General features: G+C 41.0%; 1 protein-coding gene across 1 annotated transcript; it reads right to left on the bottom strand.

Moving 5' to 3' along the window:
• Nucleotides 1–89: 89 nt before the first annotated feature.
• On the bottom strand, nucleotides 90–7,943 carry LOC115104548 (CMRF35-like molecule 1). The gene is made up of 6 exons (XM_029625905.2): nucleotides 7,858–7,943; nucleotides 7,340–7,675; nucleotides 1,621–1,755; nucleotides 1,400–1,501; nucleotides 1,104–1,153; nucleotides 90–936 (listed from the first exon to the last, which is right to left on the bottom strand). Exons 1-6 carry the CDS (start codon nucleotides 7,892–7,894, stop codon nucleotides 745–747), a joined length of 852 nt encoding a protein of 283 aa, XP_029481765.1. The 5' UTR covers nucleotides 7,895–7,943; the 3' UTR covers nucleotides 90–744.
• Nucleotides 7,944–17,122: the final 9,179 nt, after the last annotated feature.

Raw genomic sequence — 17,122 nt, 5'->3', positions numbered from 1 at the left:
CCATATACAGTATATGGATCTTACCCTGCTCCTGAACCAAACTCGGCTCTTTTTAGTATAAAAAAATGCATCCGGTCTTGCAATTTTGTTTTTAAAATGTATGTTATTCTTTCACAAGCATTTTTAACAATATCAGCCTAAAAAGCAATCACATTATCTCTGAAGTAAATTAGTAGACCAGACACCTATATAGGTCTTTCACCATTAATCAAGGTATACTACACAATATTGGCATTCAATAAGTTTAATTCAGAATACATGTAATTGTTCAAAGTGTGTGCGTGCAGGGGCAGACTGGGACCAGAAATCGGCGCTGGCATTTCTAACCCACTGGGCCCATTTTCTTCCTTGAGGACCCCATTATTAGCCAGATAATGACAGGCCACAAGGCAAAAAATGGACCAGGCCATCGGGCATTTGCCAGAAATGTCAAGTGGCCAGTCTGCCCCTGCGCAACTTGGTAACTTGTCAGTTCTCACTGATCACACACATTCAATGTCCAATCAGCCTGTCTTATATTATTCTCAGTTGAGCAGCCATTCCTCTTATTATTTGACCAAAAAAACAGCATCCCCCTCTGAAACTCATATGCCACTGCATCATCGTTTAGCACTACCTTACTACTATTACACACACACACACACACACACACACACACACACACACACACACACACACACACACACACACACACACACACACACACACACACACACACACACACACACACACACACACACACACTCAGTGTCTGTCTGTGGTAGTGATATTGAGGCTTTGATAGATGTTGTCATAAGGTGTGATGTCTTGATAGACAGACTCCTGTTGGGCGTCGTCATCATCATCAACATCCTCATAAGGTTGGGAGGAGTATTGTTTCTTACAGGAAGCCAGTTTCACATTCACACACACAGCTTCTGTATTCTCATAAACATCCTAAAGAGAGGGAAAGGGGAAACAAAGTTACATGGGCATGTCTACTCAAAAGACTGAATCTAGAGACTGTGGTTAGTGTGTCAGCCTTTGGAGCAGATAGTAATCAGATCAAGGTTGTGGATAGAGCAGCATGTACAGAGTGGACAGAGTAGAGAAAAGGCCCTCACCTCATACACCAACTCAGACAGCCCTGTTTCTCTGTGTGGTTCTGCAGACCCTGTGGAACACATAGCATACACACTCAGATAGAGAGGGAGAGAGAGAGAGAGAGAGAGCGCAGGGGGGAGAGAGACAGAGGAAAAAGAGAGATAGAGAGAGCAGAGAGCAGGAGAGAGAAGAACAGAGAGAAAAGGGAGAGAAATGAGAGAGACAGACAGACAGAGAGAGAAAAGAAAGAGAGAGAGAGACAGAGAGAAAAGAGAGAGAGAAAAATAGAGAACGAGAAAGAGAGATTGTTACTCACCCTGGATCCTCTTGCATCTGTATATTATGATGAGTGCCAACATCAACACAGACAGACTCACAGAAAAAGTCATCACAGTGAACGCAATAAACACATAGGTCCCTAGAACACAGGGAACCAACAAGCACAGCTACCATCAATTAACAGGTAACACATCAACACAAATTAGAACCGCTAGTGTTCTAATGGAATAGTGTCTGAATGATGCAGTGTTACTGTACTGTTGGTGAAGCCTGCTGATGAAGGTGGCATTAGTGATGATGATGTTGATGCTGATGATAATGATGATGTAGAGGTCACTGAGGTCACGGTGGTGACTAGGGTCATTGGAGATGGAGACAGAGGCGTTGTTGTTTCTTGTGGAAAAATCAGAATGAGATCAGAAAATATCTAATATGAATTCAGTCAATATGAGTACATCAGTGGAGGCTGCTGAGGGGAGGACGGCTCATAATAATGCCTGGAACGGAGCTTCAAGCACGTGGAAACCATGTATTTGATACCCTTCCAATTAATCCGCTCCAGTCATTACCACAAGCCCGTCCTCCCCAATTAAGGTGCCACCAACCTCCTGTGGAGTACATACATGGCTAGTGAAACATTCTACACTGAAAATAAATAAAAACGCAACACGCAACAATTTCAAAGGTTTTACTGAGTTACAGTTCATATAAGAAAATCTGTCAATATAAATAAATGAAATTAAGCCCTAATCTATGAATTTCACATGACTGGGAATACAGATAGGAATCTGTTGGTCACAAATAGCTTTAAAAAAGGTAGGGGCGTGGATCAGAAAACCAGTCAGTATCTGGTGTGGCCACAACTCATGCAGCACGACATCTCCTTCACAGAGTTGATCATTGACTGTTGATTGTGGCCTGTGGAATGTTGTCCCACTCATCTTCAATAGCTGTGCCAAGTTGCTGGAACACGCTGTCGTACACGTCAATCCAGAGCATACAAACATACTCAATGGGGGACATGTCTGGTGAGTATGCAGGACATGTTCATCTTCCAGGAATTGTGTACAGTTCCTAACGACATGGGACAGTCTATCATCATGCAGAAACATGAGGTGATGGCGGCGGATGAATGGCACAACAATGGGCCTCAGGATCTCGTCACAGTAACTCTGTGCATTCAAATTGCCATTGATGCCTGTCCATACCATAACCCCAGAGCCACCATGGGGAACTTTGTTCACAACGTTAATACAGTTGAAACCGGGATTCATCCATGAAGAGTTCTCCAGCGTGCCAGTGGCCCTCGAAGGTGAGCATTTGTTCACTGAAGTCGGTTTTGACGCCGAACTGCAATCAGGTCAAGACGCTGGTGAGGATGACAAACATGTTTCTGACAGTTTGTGCAGAAATTCCTCGGTTGTTTCATCAGCTGTCCGGGTGGCTGGTGTCAGACGATCGAGCAGGTGAAAAAGACGGATTTGGAGGTCCTGGGCTGGCGTGGTTACACATGGTCTACGGTTGTTAGGTCTGTTGAACGTACTGCCTATTTCTCTAAAACGACGTTGGAGGTGGCTTATGGTAGAGAAATTAACATTAAATTCTCTGGCAACAGCTAAGGTGGACATTCCTGCAGTCAGCATGGCAATTGCACACTCCCTCAAAACTTGTGACATCTGTGACATTGTGCTGTGTGAAAAAACTGCACATTTTAGAGTGACCTTTTATTTCCCCCAGCACAAGGTGCACCTGTGTAATGATCATGCTGTTTAATCAGCTTCTTGATATGCCACATCTGTCAGGTGGATGGGTTATCTTGGTAAATGAGAAATGCTCACTAACAGGGATGTTAGGCTCACTAACAGGAATGTTAGGCAACCTGCCTAAATGACTACAGACTCGTAGCACTCACGTCCGTAGCCATGAAGTGCTTTGAAAGGCTGGTAATGGCTCACATCAACACCATTATCCCAGAAACCCTAGACCCACTCCAATTTGCATACCACCCAAACAGATCCACAGATGATAAAATCTCTATTGCACTCCACACTGCCCTTTCCCACCTGGACAAAAGGAACACCTATGTGAGAATGCTATTCATTGACTACAGCTCAGCGTTTAACACCATAGTACCCTCAAAGCCCATGACTAAGCTAAGGATCCTAGGACTAAACACCTCCCTCTTCAACTGGATCCTGGACTTCCTGATGGGCTGACCTCAGGTGGTGAGGGTAGGTAGCAACATATCTGTCACGCTGATCCTCAACACTGGAGCCCCTCAGGGGTGCATGCTCATTCCCCTCCTGTACTCACTGTTCACCCAGGCATGACAGGCGTGGCCAGGCATGACTCCAACACCATCATTAAGTTTACAGACGACACAACAAGGGTAGGCCTGATCATAGACAACGACGAGACAGCCTATAGGGAGGAGGTCAGAGACCTGGCAGGGTGGTGCCAGAAAACAACCTATCCCTCAATGTAACCAAGACTAAGGAGATGATTGTGGACTACAGGAAAAGGAGGACCGAGCACGCCCCCCATTCTCATCGACGGGGCTGTAGTGGAGCAGGTTGAGAGCTTCAAGTTCCTTAGTGTCCACATCACCAACAAACTAGAATGGTCGAAACACATTAAGACAGTCGTGAAGAGGGCATGACAAAGCCTATTCCCCCTCAGGAAACTAAAAATATTTGGCATGGGTCCTCAGATCCTCAAAAGGTTCTACAGCTGCAACATTGAGAGCATCACTGCCTGGTACGGTAATTGCTCGGCCTCCGAACGCAAGGCACTACAGAGGGTAGTGCGTACGGCCCAGTACATCACTGGGGCTAAGCTGCCTGCCATCCAGGACCTCTATACCAGGCGGTGTCAGAGGAAGGCCCTAAAAATGGTCAATGACCCCAGCCACCCCAGTCATAGACTGTTCTCTCTACTACCGTATGGCAAGCGGTGCCGGATTGCCAAGTCTATGACAAAAAAGCTTCTCAACAGTTTTTATCCCCAAGCCATAAGACTCCTGAACAGGTAATCAAATGGCTCCTCGGACTATTTTCATTGTGTGCCAACCCCTCTTTTACGCTACTGGGATCTGGGATTGTTTATTTCAGCTCATGAAACATGGGACCCACACTTTACATGTTGTGTTTATATTTTTGTTCAGTGTAGTTAATTAAAGGGGTAGTTTTGATAATCTATACCAGTCATTTGATATTGATACATGCAGATATCTCTCTAATCCATACATATAGCATAACATTCCAGATTAAGCTTGGTTTTAGAAACCTTAGATTTTTGGATAAACTATACAGTACCTTCAAATCAAAATCAAATCAAACCTTTAATAAGAACTACACATTCTCATGCTATGAAACAGGTAGTGGGTACAGCAGAGAGGAATAAGCGAAGTGAGAGGGTTTACAGGTAGCCTAGTATTTAGACCATTGGCCTTTACTAGACTATGGGGATATTTTATATATGAATGCTTCCGCTCAGTGTTTGAGATCAATTGACACCCTTTACCATGGTGCTTTGAGATTTATTTTAAACTGCAAAACACTTACTCACCACTGCACTTTGTGTACCAGGGTTGGCTGGCCTTCTCTAGTCACTCGTAGGCTCAGTCACTGGTATACTTTTATTTACAAAGCCATTTTGGGTTTACTACCTTTTTATTTGGGCATTTTTATTGTTCAGAAATGTGGTGGGTACTCTCTTCATTCGCTGGACTTTATCCTGCTAACTGTTCCAAATGTCCGAACTGAATTTGATAAAAGGGCTTTTATGTACTCTGCACCATCGTCTTGGAACACCTTACAAAATACTTTTAAACTAGAAGAACTTGTCCCGATTGGTGTTTTTAAATCACCGATGAATGATCTTGAGACTGATTCCCTGACCTGTCAATGTTTTTAATTTGCTGTTTTTGATTTTGTTATACTCTTGTGAATTCTATGGTTTTTACTAGATTACTTGTAGTTTTTCATGTTGTTTGTCTGTAATTTTTGTAATGACTTGGTGCTGCCTATCTTGGCCAGGACGCTCTTGAAACATATATTTTAAATCTCAATAAGCCCTTCCTGGTTAAATAAAGGTTAAATAAAATAAAATAAAATAAAATTGGGCCAGTAACCGAAAGTTTGCTGGACTGAATCCCCGAGCTGACAAGGTACAAATCTGTCATTCTGCCCCTGAACAAGGCACTGTTCCCTGGTAGGCTATCATTGTAAATACGAACTTGTTCTTAACGGACTTTCCTGGTAAAATAAAAAAATGTATTCCGCCTAAAATACATCCACAAAAATAAGAATTCTTGTACGGAAGTCAATGAGAGTGTCAAACATATATTTTTATTTCAAATTTGCTACCTGAGGCTTATTTGATAGAATAAGCTGTAATGGTAAGGTTGTTGTGCTGATATAAGTGGACTTTATATCGGAAACAAACAAACAGACTTTATATCAGAGTTGATCCAGTTGTTCACATGGGTATCTGCTCTCTCATTGGCTAGAATGGTCCCACCGGATTCTCGCCTCCTCCTGCCTGCCTTCCATCTTTGAGGACATGTATTTCCATTGTTAGAGCTGTCACTAAACTATCTTGCCAAATATTATAGATCATCTTTGATTACAGGTAGGGGTGAGGGTCACATGACTGAAATGTTTGAGAAAAAACTTTTCACCTTTGACCTCTAGATGAACCACAGAGTAGACATCCAAACCTCGATCGACACGGATGCCACACATATACATCCCAGAATCCTTTTGGGTCAGCCCAGTGATTGTCACGGTGAACACTCCATCTGCGTTGTTGTCATGGAGAGAGAACCTCCCAGTGTTGTGCTTGGATGTGACTGTAGCCTGTTGTAGACATGTTGAGGGTCGGGTCCCTATGCAGAAGTACTTCTGACTCTCCTTGTGCTGAGGCTTGTAGGGACAGCTTACTGACACAGAAGCTTGGCTGTTGCCAAATTTCAGTTCAATTCCATTTTGTCCAAGACATTATTACACAAAGGGCAAATTCATGACAGGAAAAACCACATGAATGTCACGTAATCACTTCTCACATGTAATATTACGTGAAGTTAATTTGATAACATGTGACAGCATGTAAAGATAACATGAAACAAAACATGTGAATGTTCTTGCATGTGGAACTGCAAATTTCAAATGTTAAAAATGTTATTTAACCCTTATTTTACCAGGTAAGTTGACTGAGAACACATTCTCATTTACAGCAACGACCTGGGGAATAGTTACAGGAGATAATGGGGGGGATGAATGAGCCAATTGTAAACTGGGGATGATTAGGTGACCGTGGTGGTAGGAGGGCCAGATTGGTAATTTACTCTTGAATGTTACTCCTGAATCACTATGATAAATATAATAGTTTTTCTTGAGTGTATTGTGCAAAACTGAAGTCCAAAGGCTAGGAATACAGGTGAAATCAGTCATTGACACAAACATGGTGGCGTTGCAGGAATATCAGAATGCCGTGAACCAAGAGGTTGTGAGTTTAAATCCCAGGTGAGGACATGTTGAATAATAATTACTGTATAAATAAACACACACAATGTAATCATGTATGTCAAATATGTACATTGAAAACACTGCGATTATTTTGTGATGTTCTGGGGACATCCTAATGAGTCATTTCTGTTTCCAGGGCATCATCTGTAAAATCTCATGTGAAAAATATTCACGTGATCACGTGAAAATCCATATGTGAAATTTCACATGTGAAATAAAATGTTACGTGCAAAACGTGGAAATTTCATGTGAAATCATTTTGTAAGGGATGTGCTGGACAAAGCGATTTTAGATATATTATATACAAATACACAGTAAACATTGGTAAATTGTCATGAGTTTAGTCAATGCCATCTGTATCTAACTGTCTTTAGAGTTTATTTGAAATTGTTAAATGTGCCTGCGTCATTTTTGTGTTGATGTTCCTGTAAAAAAAATTGGGAACTTACCTTTGACTACTTGCAGTCTGACTTCTGTATAGATGTCTTTCCCATATCTGCTCACAGCGCACCAGTATAACCCAGCATGCTGTAGGGTCAGTTTAGTGACATTCACAGTGAAGACTCTTCTCTTTATGTCATCATGCAGAGAAAAGCTGCCTTTCTTAGTGTAGTGAACTCCCAATTGAGTTTCAATGACAATATCAGAGTTGTCACAGCCCCTATTACAGAGGTACTTTTTGTAATTCTCATACCCATGGCCATAGGAGCAACTGATCTCTGCTTCTCCTCCCTCGTATCCTGATACTACGATCTCATCTGCAATAGATACACTCCACAGAGCAGCTGGAGAGAGACAACAAGTTCACATCAGACACAGATCTGCCCTTTAGTTACTAGCTGCTTCCACACAGAGAACAATCAAATAGAAGCAACAGCAAATCAAATGTGTTTGGCAACTGCAACAGTGTCCAGTGTTCTTCAAATAAGCTTTATGTTATGTTTTGTAGATATGATGATGAACTCACCAGAGAGGCTAAAGAACACTCTTCCAAGACTTGTCATGATGAACTGCTGTTCTCAGTTTGTCTATACTGACTTCATTAAGTTGCTGTCTCCTGTCTCTCACCTTCAGATTACTCCTACTTCCTCCTAGTGAGGGTAGGTTAGCTAGTCTCTCTCTCTCTCTGTGTGTCTGTGTGTGTCTGTGTGTTATTCTATTCTCTCCACTTCAGTGTTTCCTGTGTGTGTCGACTTCTTTCTGATGGGGGACACCAGCCCTGCAGAACATGCATCGTTGTTCACAATCATATAATGTGCATGTGTGTGCGTGTGTGTGTTATTTGTATACAAAGCCATTTATCTGTTTATCTGTCTACTATTGAACAGTTAGGTATCCATTGTTTTACATTCAGCAGAAGCAGACTTTTTGAAAGAGTCTCCAGTTCTGTACATAGGGAACCCATAAAAATGGACAACAATATATTTTTGTGGCCAGTTCTGTACATAGGGGAAACCATAAAAATGGACAACAATATATTTTTCCTCCACCTGGGATTTTGTCAAATAAATCATTTAGATTTTCTTTTATCATGAACATTTCTAATGTTGTAAAAAACTAAATTACATGGTAGGGTACTAGGGGGTAACTAGATTTCCCCAACACTTTCCCTGGTGCTCAGCAAAAAATGTCCTATGTTCATCATAACTTTTGGAGATATTTAAACAAAATGATTTTGTGGTAAATGTATATATTTTTAAAAATATATATTTTTCGTTCTAAATATATTCCAATGAAGTTAGATCTATAATTGTCTTTTAAATATACAAGTAGGAAAGCCTTAAGAGAAATAATTCACTTGTTTACAGAGAAAATTTTTGAGTAAAGTAGTAATATGTTGGATTAGTTTGTTGGGGGCAACTGGCCCCTAGGTTTTTACTGACTTTCACTTAAAATAGTTTTTTGGTTTTACTTACATTTTGGAGTATAATGCTTAATTTATGTGTTGAAAAAGACTGGCATTTGTAAATAAAAATAAAAAGCCTTTAGCTAGCTATATTGCCATAGCATGTTAAATTTGCACGTTGATAAGCTAGCTTGATAACCGTGATGTCTATATAGTTAGCAAGTGGTGGGCATGCTACTAGCTAGTAAGTTAGCAGTGCATTTAATCGCCTTTGCGCTGTTTCTAACCTTTGCCTTTTTTGTGTAAGTTTTATATGAACCAAAATAGCTATGTAACATATTACCTACCTAGCTTCCCAAAACATGCATTGTCAGCAAGCATTAGAGTAGAACGGTGCCATTGCAATTTAATATTTGCTCCCCCAGTCACACTATACAAGAGGAAGCGGTTTAAGAAAAACCTTTCTGTGGTGAAGCAGGTAGAATATGTACTTGATGCAAAGAAAGGAAGAAGTTTTCAGTGTGTTCCTATTCTGCAGTCACTGTTACAAGTATTGAGCAACAAGAATTTTCAGGAGAAAGCTTTAAAAAGTAGGCCTACAAGTTTTTCTCGATACGAGTCTTTTTATGATGGCACACATTTCAAAGAAAATGACTGTTTATCAGGAGATGAATTAACCCTATATTTACTTCTCGATGTTGATGAATTTGAAGTGTGCAATCCCCTTGGAACATCCCGAGAAAAGCACGATATCCCAGGAGTCTATTGGGTGTTGACAAATGTTTAGGTCCACACTCAAGTCTATTTACTTAGCTGTTCTCTGCAAGGCTGTTGATGTTAAAACATATGGATATGGGAAGGTGCTAGAGCCCCTTTTAAAAGATCTTGCACAATTGGAGGAGGAAGGACTTTTAATTCCTGCTGGGAAAGATATTGAAGGGCACTTTTTTTGTGTGGTGGCAGATCTTTTTGGAGCCCACTCTACTGGTGGATTTGTAGAACGTTTTAGTGCAACGCATGTCTGCAGGTTCTGTTCGGCTGAGCTGTCTGAGATCCAGGTAAAAGAAGTGAGAACTGGGGCATTCCAACCCAGAACAAAAAAGCAACATTCTGAACAAATACAGACAGTTTTAGAAAATTCCACCTAAATACATTGCTATGCTATGGTGTGAAAAAGCAATGTGCTTTGACTGAAAAACTGAAACATTTTGACGTGCTGTCTGGCTGTCCACCAGATGTGCTGCATGACTTTTTTGAGGGAATCCTGCCTCTGGAACTGGCACTGTGCTTAAAGGTTTTAATCAATAATAAATATTTTACTCTGTTGGAACTCAACGATCTTATCACCCAGTTCCCCTGTAAGTGGAGTGATAAAACTGACTGCCCAAAATCAATTCCTCTTGACTTGATGAATCCAAGGAAAATAACTATTGGAGGAAATGCTCATGAAAACTGGTGCCTACTGCGTCTGCTTCCATTCATTATAGGAACTAAAATACCTGTAGGTGAACCATCATGGGAAATTCTTATGAACCTCAAAGATATTGTTGAACTTGTGGTTTCGCCAATTCACACAGAACAATCAATTTGGTACCTTGACAGCAAGATATCCAAGCACAGGCATAGATTCTTAGAGGTTTTTCCTCAGGGTAGTTTTATCCTGAAACATTTCAATGAACTCTACCCGCAGCTGATGAAGGTGTGTGGACACCTTATAGCTTTTTGGACTATGCGCTTTGAAACTAAACACAGCTTTTTTTAAACGGATTGTTCGACAGACCGACAGCTTTCGAAACATTTTGCTGTCACTTGCAGTTAAGCATTAACTAATGCTTGCATACCATCTGCATGGCACCAATCTTGTCAAGCCTGCCCTATCTGCCACAAAGCTGTCCACTGTTGCTTTGGAGATGTTAAAGGATGACAAAGGAAGCGGTACAATTTTCTTTTCTAGATGAGACTTTTGTTCAGATGGCAAACACACTTTCCTGCAATGGTACCAACTACTCGGTTGGAATGATCCTAACCTACGGATCCACTGGAGGTCTACCAGACTTTGTTGAAATAATTCGAATGACCGTTGTTCGTGGTGAACTTGCTTCTATTGCCAAGTGTCAGAATGCTTGGTATAATGAGCACTTTAGGGAGCTGGAATCCACACAGAAGCTTAAGGTCATTAAAGCAAAAGGAGTTGGCAGACATCTACCCACTAACAGCATACGCTTTTGGCCAAGGTAACCCTGAAGCACCATATTTGCCTGCAATATTAGGTAACAACCTTGGCCAGCAGCATACCACCCTGCATACCACTGCTGGCTTCTTTCTGAAGCTAAGCAGGGTTGGTCCTAGTCAGTTCCTGGATGGGTGACCAGATCTTGCCGGAAGTGGTGTTGGAGGGCCAGTAGGAAGCACTCTTTCCTCTGGTCTAAAAAGAAATATCCCAATCCCCCAGGACACTGCCCTGTGTAGGGTGCCGTCTTTCAGATGGGACGTTAAACAGGTGTCCTGACTCTCTGAGGTCATTAAAGATCCCATGGCACTTATTGTAAGAGTAGGGGTGTTAACCCCAGTGTCCTGGCTAAATTCCCAACCCTCAAACCATCACGGGCACCTAATAATCCCAGTTTACAATTGGCTCATTCATCCCTCTCCTCTCCCCTGTAATTATTCCCCAGGTTGTTGCTGCAAATGAGAACATGTTATCAGTCAACTTACCTGGTAAAATAACAGATAAATAAAATGGAATAGTTTTAAATGTGGTGTATTTATACATGGGTTTAAAAACAAAGCATAAGTCATGACGAATTTGGTATAGAATTGCTTGGTTTTGGACGTTTATTATTATGAGATCTAGTAAGCAGCACTTGATATCGATTTAATGGGACACCAATGTTTGACATCATACCCATTTGATAACGTTAATGCATTTTTTCTTGACAGGATCACTATCGCTACAACCGAATAGGATTTTCTACCAGGCTACAGGCCCTATTGGAGTGCCCTGATATCCGTAAGCTAACATTGCCTTCTGGAATCCCTGCTACTGTGGCTGAGCTTGGCACAATTGTGAAAGAGACATTTCATCTTAAAAAATAATTTGTTCTACAGTACATGAACAGTGCATTTGGAGATCAGTTATTTTCTTTTCTTGATACTGAAGACCTAAAGGATGAAGACACCATCAAAGTGGATGTCCTTGACTCCCCACCTCTTATTACTTTAAATGTACAAGAACTCAATAACAGCTCCACAGAGACATCGGATGAGAGGGGCTCCCTTGGATCACGTGACACTGTGATATTGTCCTCTCCAGAAAGTACCTCTTCCCAACGCTCCCGTCCGTGGCCATCTGAGTCTGAAGTTCCTCGCTTTGCTTATGATACAGAGCTCATTCTTGAGGCAGCTAATGAAGCACACATGAAGGATGGAACACTAATCAACAATCTGCCTGTGAAATCAGACGTCCTGGAAAACTGAAAGGATCTTTCAGTTAACAGCCTATCCGTCATGTCTACATATTTGTCAGGTTGCAGAAGCTTTGGTAAAAAAGTACCCATGTCTTAAAGAGCCTGGGTCCTTCTCAGGCCTGTATGGATGGCAAACCAGCCTGAAGTACAAGATGGGCAATTACAGATCGAAACTGAGGAATTGGTTGCCCAGAACTGGAAGTGAACTCTGTCAAGAGAAAATTACCAGAGGACAGGCCTGTTGCCAAGAACATAAAAAACAAAACAAAGAAGGTGGAGGTAAATTACCTCCCACCCCACCCTGCTGGAGAAACAGATGAGACCCTGGAGAGGGAGCGAGTGGAGCTACTGGGAGAAGTACAAATATATGACAACCACAACATTGTGAGTGCCAAAATGGCAAAGACCTTCACATATGGAAGACAAGATGTTGTTCAGGCCCTTCCTGTGAAGGACTTCAAAGAAAGACGGCCAGCCCTGTTCCAGCCCACTCAGGTACAAAATACAGCTGAATGAAAAGAGTCAATGTAAGTAAAAAAAGTATTTTGATTTAAATATTTATAAGATCATTTTTTCTCTCTCAAAGAAGAAGAATTCAGAAGAATTACAACTGTTGCTCTTGAGTCCAACGTTATGCAGAAGCTAGACGAATTTACACCAAAACTATTGGACTTGTTTAAGTCAAAAGGAGGTGCTGTAAAGGCAGACAAGCAGAGAATACTTGAAGTTCTGTACAGGGTATGCACAGTAACACCTTCACAATAGTATTTAGGTTAAATTGTGCATTTATTTGCCTGTATTAAATGCAATTATTTGTATAACATCATATTACAGTGTAACACCATCCAGGAAAGAAGAGACAGTGTGATCCTTGGCTTGATCATACACCTCTGCAAGAGGGTTGAAGACCTTATCACAGAATACAAGGTAAAGGTTTTTTATTTTTTTATCCTTATTTATCTCTAAATTAGGTATCTTCCTTTCTTTATTTCTCCCTCTCTCTCCTCTCAAGTTGCACAGTTAATCTGATAGCCTAGTCTGTTATTTCTTTATTTTTTTCACTCAGGATGCTGACGACACCATGATCCGAGAGGACCTCGTTCAGCATGTGATGGTGTTCACTGTGAAGGATCTGCACCGGAATGTAGAGCATGGGATCTGCACCAGAATGTAGAGCATGGGATCTGCACCAGAATATAGAGCATGGGATCTGCACCAGAATATAGAGCATGGGATCTGTACCAGAATATAGAGCATGGGATCTGCACCAGAATATAGAGCATGGGATCTGCACCAGAATACAGAGCATGGGATCTGCACCAGAATGTAGAGCATGGGATCTGCACCAGAATATAGAGCATGGGATCTGCACCAGAATATAGAGCATGGGATCTGCACCAGAATACAGAGCATGGGATCTGCACCAGAATATAGAGCATGGGATCTGCACCAGAATGTAGAGCATGGGATCTGCACCAGAATGTAGAGCATGGGATCTGCACCAGAATATAGAGCATGGGATCTGTACCAGAATACAGAGCATGGGATCTGCACCAGAATATAGAGCATGGGATCTGCACCAGAATGTAGAGCATGGGATCTGCACCAGAATATAGAGCATGGGATCTGTACCAGAATACAGAGCATGGGATCTGCACCAGAATGTAGAGCATGGGATCTGCACCAGAATGTAGAGCATAGAATATAGAGCATGGGATCTGTACCAGAATACAGAGCATGGGATCAGAATGAGCATGGGATCTGCACCAGAATGTAGAGCATGGGATCTGCACCAGAATATAGCATGGGATCTGCACCAGAATACAGAGCATGGGATCTGCACCAGAATATAGAGCATGGGATCTGCACCAGAATGTAGAGCATGGGATCTGCACCAGAATATAGAGCATGGGATCTGCACCAGAATGTAGAGCATGGGATCTGCACCAGAATATAGAGCATGGGATCTGTACCAGAATACAGAGCATGGGATCTGCACCAGAATACAGAGCATGGGATCTGCACCAGAATGTAGAGCATGGGATCTGCACTAGAATATAGAGCATGGGATCTGTACCAGAATACAAAGCATGGGATCTGCACCAGAATATAGAGCATGGGATCTCCACCAGAATATAGAGCATGGGATCTTTATCGCAGGAGCAGAGGTCCTGGCTGGTATTCCCAGTGTTACACAGTCATGTACATTGCTTATGGGCCTCAAATCTAAGGTACCCAAAGAACTGAAATATACCTTTGAGGTGTTCCAAAAAGTATTCTTGGAACTTAATGATCTCAGGACGTCCCCACGGGTCTAAGCTCTAAAGATGACGTTACTTGTTTTCAGAGATATCTAAAGATATCTATGAGAACTCTCAAGGGCCACTCACAAACTGTGGTCTACTCAGTAACCCTACTCAGTAAGCTGAGCAGCTAGTTGCTAGGTGTTATAGGACCTACAGTTTACATTATGCTCTTTGTAAGGTAAAAAAAACCTGCTTTGTTTTAAAACTTACTCCATATGCACTAGTGGATATCTGAGACTACATGTCAGGGTCAACAATCTGGATGTAACTTTACTTAAGGAGGTAAGGTGGAGTTATACCCAGAATGCTAAAACCTGTCAAAATAATATGTCCATACGGGCTTCACTTGTGCATATGGAGTCAGGTTTAAGGGACAATTTGGCATATATTGTGTAACAATATGTGCAATGTATGTTTTGAAAACCCATGTTTTCCTTAATCTAAAACAGTTTGAAGGAGGTTGTATTTGAGCTAAAATTCATATTGTGCTTTGTGTAAAGTATGTGAAGACAAATCATTAATTTACGTTTCTGTTAAATATTGCTTTGTTGTTAAGGGGCACACAGACCACCAGCAATGTCTTGCCAAACTGTACAAGATGTGAGGTCAAAGTGCTAATTCCAAGCTATCACCTAAACTTTATGCAGTTGTGAAGATCTAAAATGATTTGTAGTCAGGTGCAAGCTATCTGGATGTAACTTTACTTAAGGAGGAAAGGTGGAGTTATACGCAGAATGCTTACAGATTACAAAATACGATTGCCTAAGGAGTAGGGTTTAAGGGACAATTTGAGATTGAAGTTTGAAGAAATTATAACATTTGAACATTTATTTTATTAAAAATAAAGATGTGGAAGTTTGAAGTTGAACACTGTTGTTTCTTTTTGTGTTTTCCCTTGTATAGAAATAATATTTCTTTTGTAAATTATCCCAAGTATATTGAGTATATATTTCAATAGTAGGAACCCAATTTAAATACATTTTACTAACCTGCATACCATAAGTAACTGAGCAAAAAACATTTGTAGATAAAACATAGAATATCAATTACCATACTGAGTAAATTCAGCAAATTAAACGTACAATATTAGTTCTGTAACTGATTACATTAAGTGTATCAAACTTATAACATTAGTTCTGGGACTTGAATGATTTAAGCAGGTAAAAAAAAAGAATGTTCTGAACCTGATAAAATTAAGTTGAATGAAAGGAATTTTGGAGATCCAGTTAGTTGTTTGCACTTCATATATTTGAGTTTGGAATACACTAAAAGCGAAGTATATTATACAAAAGGTCCTCCTTCTTTGATTTACTTAAAAAGCTGATGCAAATAGTTCAAGTAAAAAGGGGCACAACATTTTTTACAGTGCGGGTTTATTCTGATATATTATGCTTATTTTGGCATTGTGCAATAGGCTATAATAAATTACACTAGGTCTAGTGTAAAGGCAAAACTAGGCTTACTTGTCAAATGGGGGAAAAACTATTAACTGTACATGAACAGGACAAGGATGCGATGCGCGTGTCCATCAGAACCCATATTCTAACCAACTAGGCACAATTGCGGCAAACGGATTTGATGGAGACTGCGTCCATTTTTTATTTGAGATTTGAAAATACCATTGGGATGAGAATAGCCTATGGTTTATGTCGTGAGAATGGTGTGATACTTTGCGGCACACGGCATTGAGCACCGCGGGGTGATTCGCCTCCTCTGTGGGTCTCTATCAATATATTCTCAGTTTGTGTCCTCTTGGTCCGCCTCCAGGCAGAGCGCGTACAACCCTCATCGAAGCAGCTACAGCCGCGCATGGTCGCCAATCTGTCTCGTTTATGGGTCACAGCATCATTTTAGACCGCCTTCACCGGAGGATAGCGAACATTTGGACAAAGCAGTCCCTTACAGGATTTCAAATAACATTTTTACCGGGTATTCTTTCAAAGAATTATTCTCTTTTTCATTATTTAGGCCAACGTTTCCTTGCCAACTGGATATTTTGTCTTTCTTGAAACCCCTATGGCCAGTCTTTAAATCAATGAAATGATACGTCTGCTGTGCGGTCCTGCGCGTCATCGGACACCTGGCTGGTTTTACAGGGCGTGGTGTTCATGTAAGTATTCCATTTATCTTAATGTGGATTTATAAAATCTGTATAGAAAACTGATGTATCAATATGTGGCATGTTTTTACGGGTACATGGCAGGTCGTCCCGATTCACATTGTGGTGGTGCAGAACGTCATGTGACGCAATTAATCCCTGAACGGCAGATGGATGGAATAGGTATTTTTATTATTGAGCACTGGCATAATATTTGTCGCAGCGTTTGCCCCATTAATTGGTGAGCATCACAGTCACCCATTACCTGCTTGTGTACCAGCTATACGTCAGTCTTGCTAATGATCCTTATTAGTAACATGTACAAAAATAATACAATACGGTTTATGATAATATCCTAATAATAATTATTAGTGTTATTACATAACATTCATAAACTCTTTTGTTAATCATATTTGAGTTTATCATATAAAATGCATATATGATTTGCCTACATTTTGGCACACTTCATTGTAATGAATGCAAATGCGTGCCTGTTATAATTGAACTCTGATCTG

The sequence above is a fragment of the Oncorhynchus nerka genome, linkage group LG22, assembly GCF_034236695.1.
Source record: "Oncorhynchus nerka isolate Pitt River linkage group LG22, Oner_Uvic_2.0, whole genome shotgun sequence".
Classification (NCBI taxonomy): domain Eukaryota; kingdom Metazoa; phylum Chordata; class Actinopteri; order Salmoniformes; family Salmonidae; genus Oncorhynchus; species Oncorhynchus nerka.
This window is presented reverse-complemented; position numbering and strand designations above follow the sequence as displayed.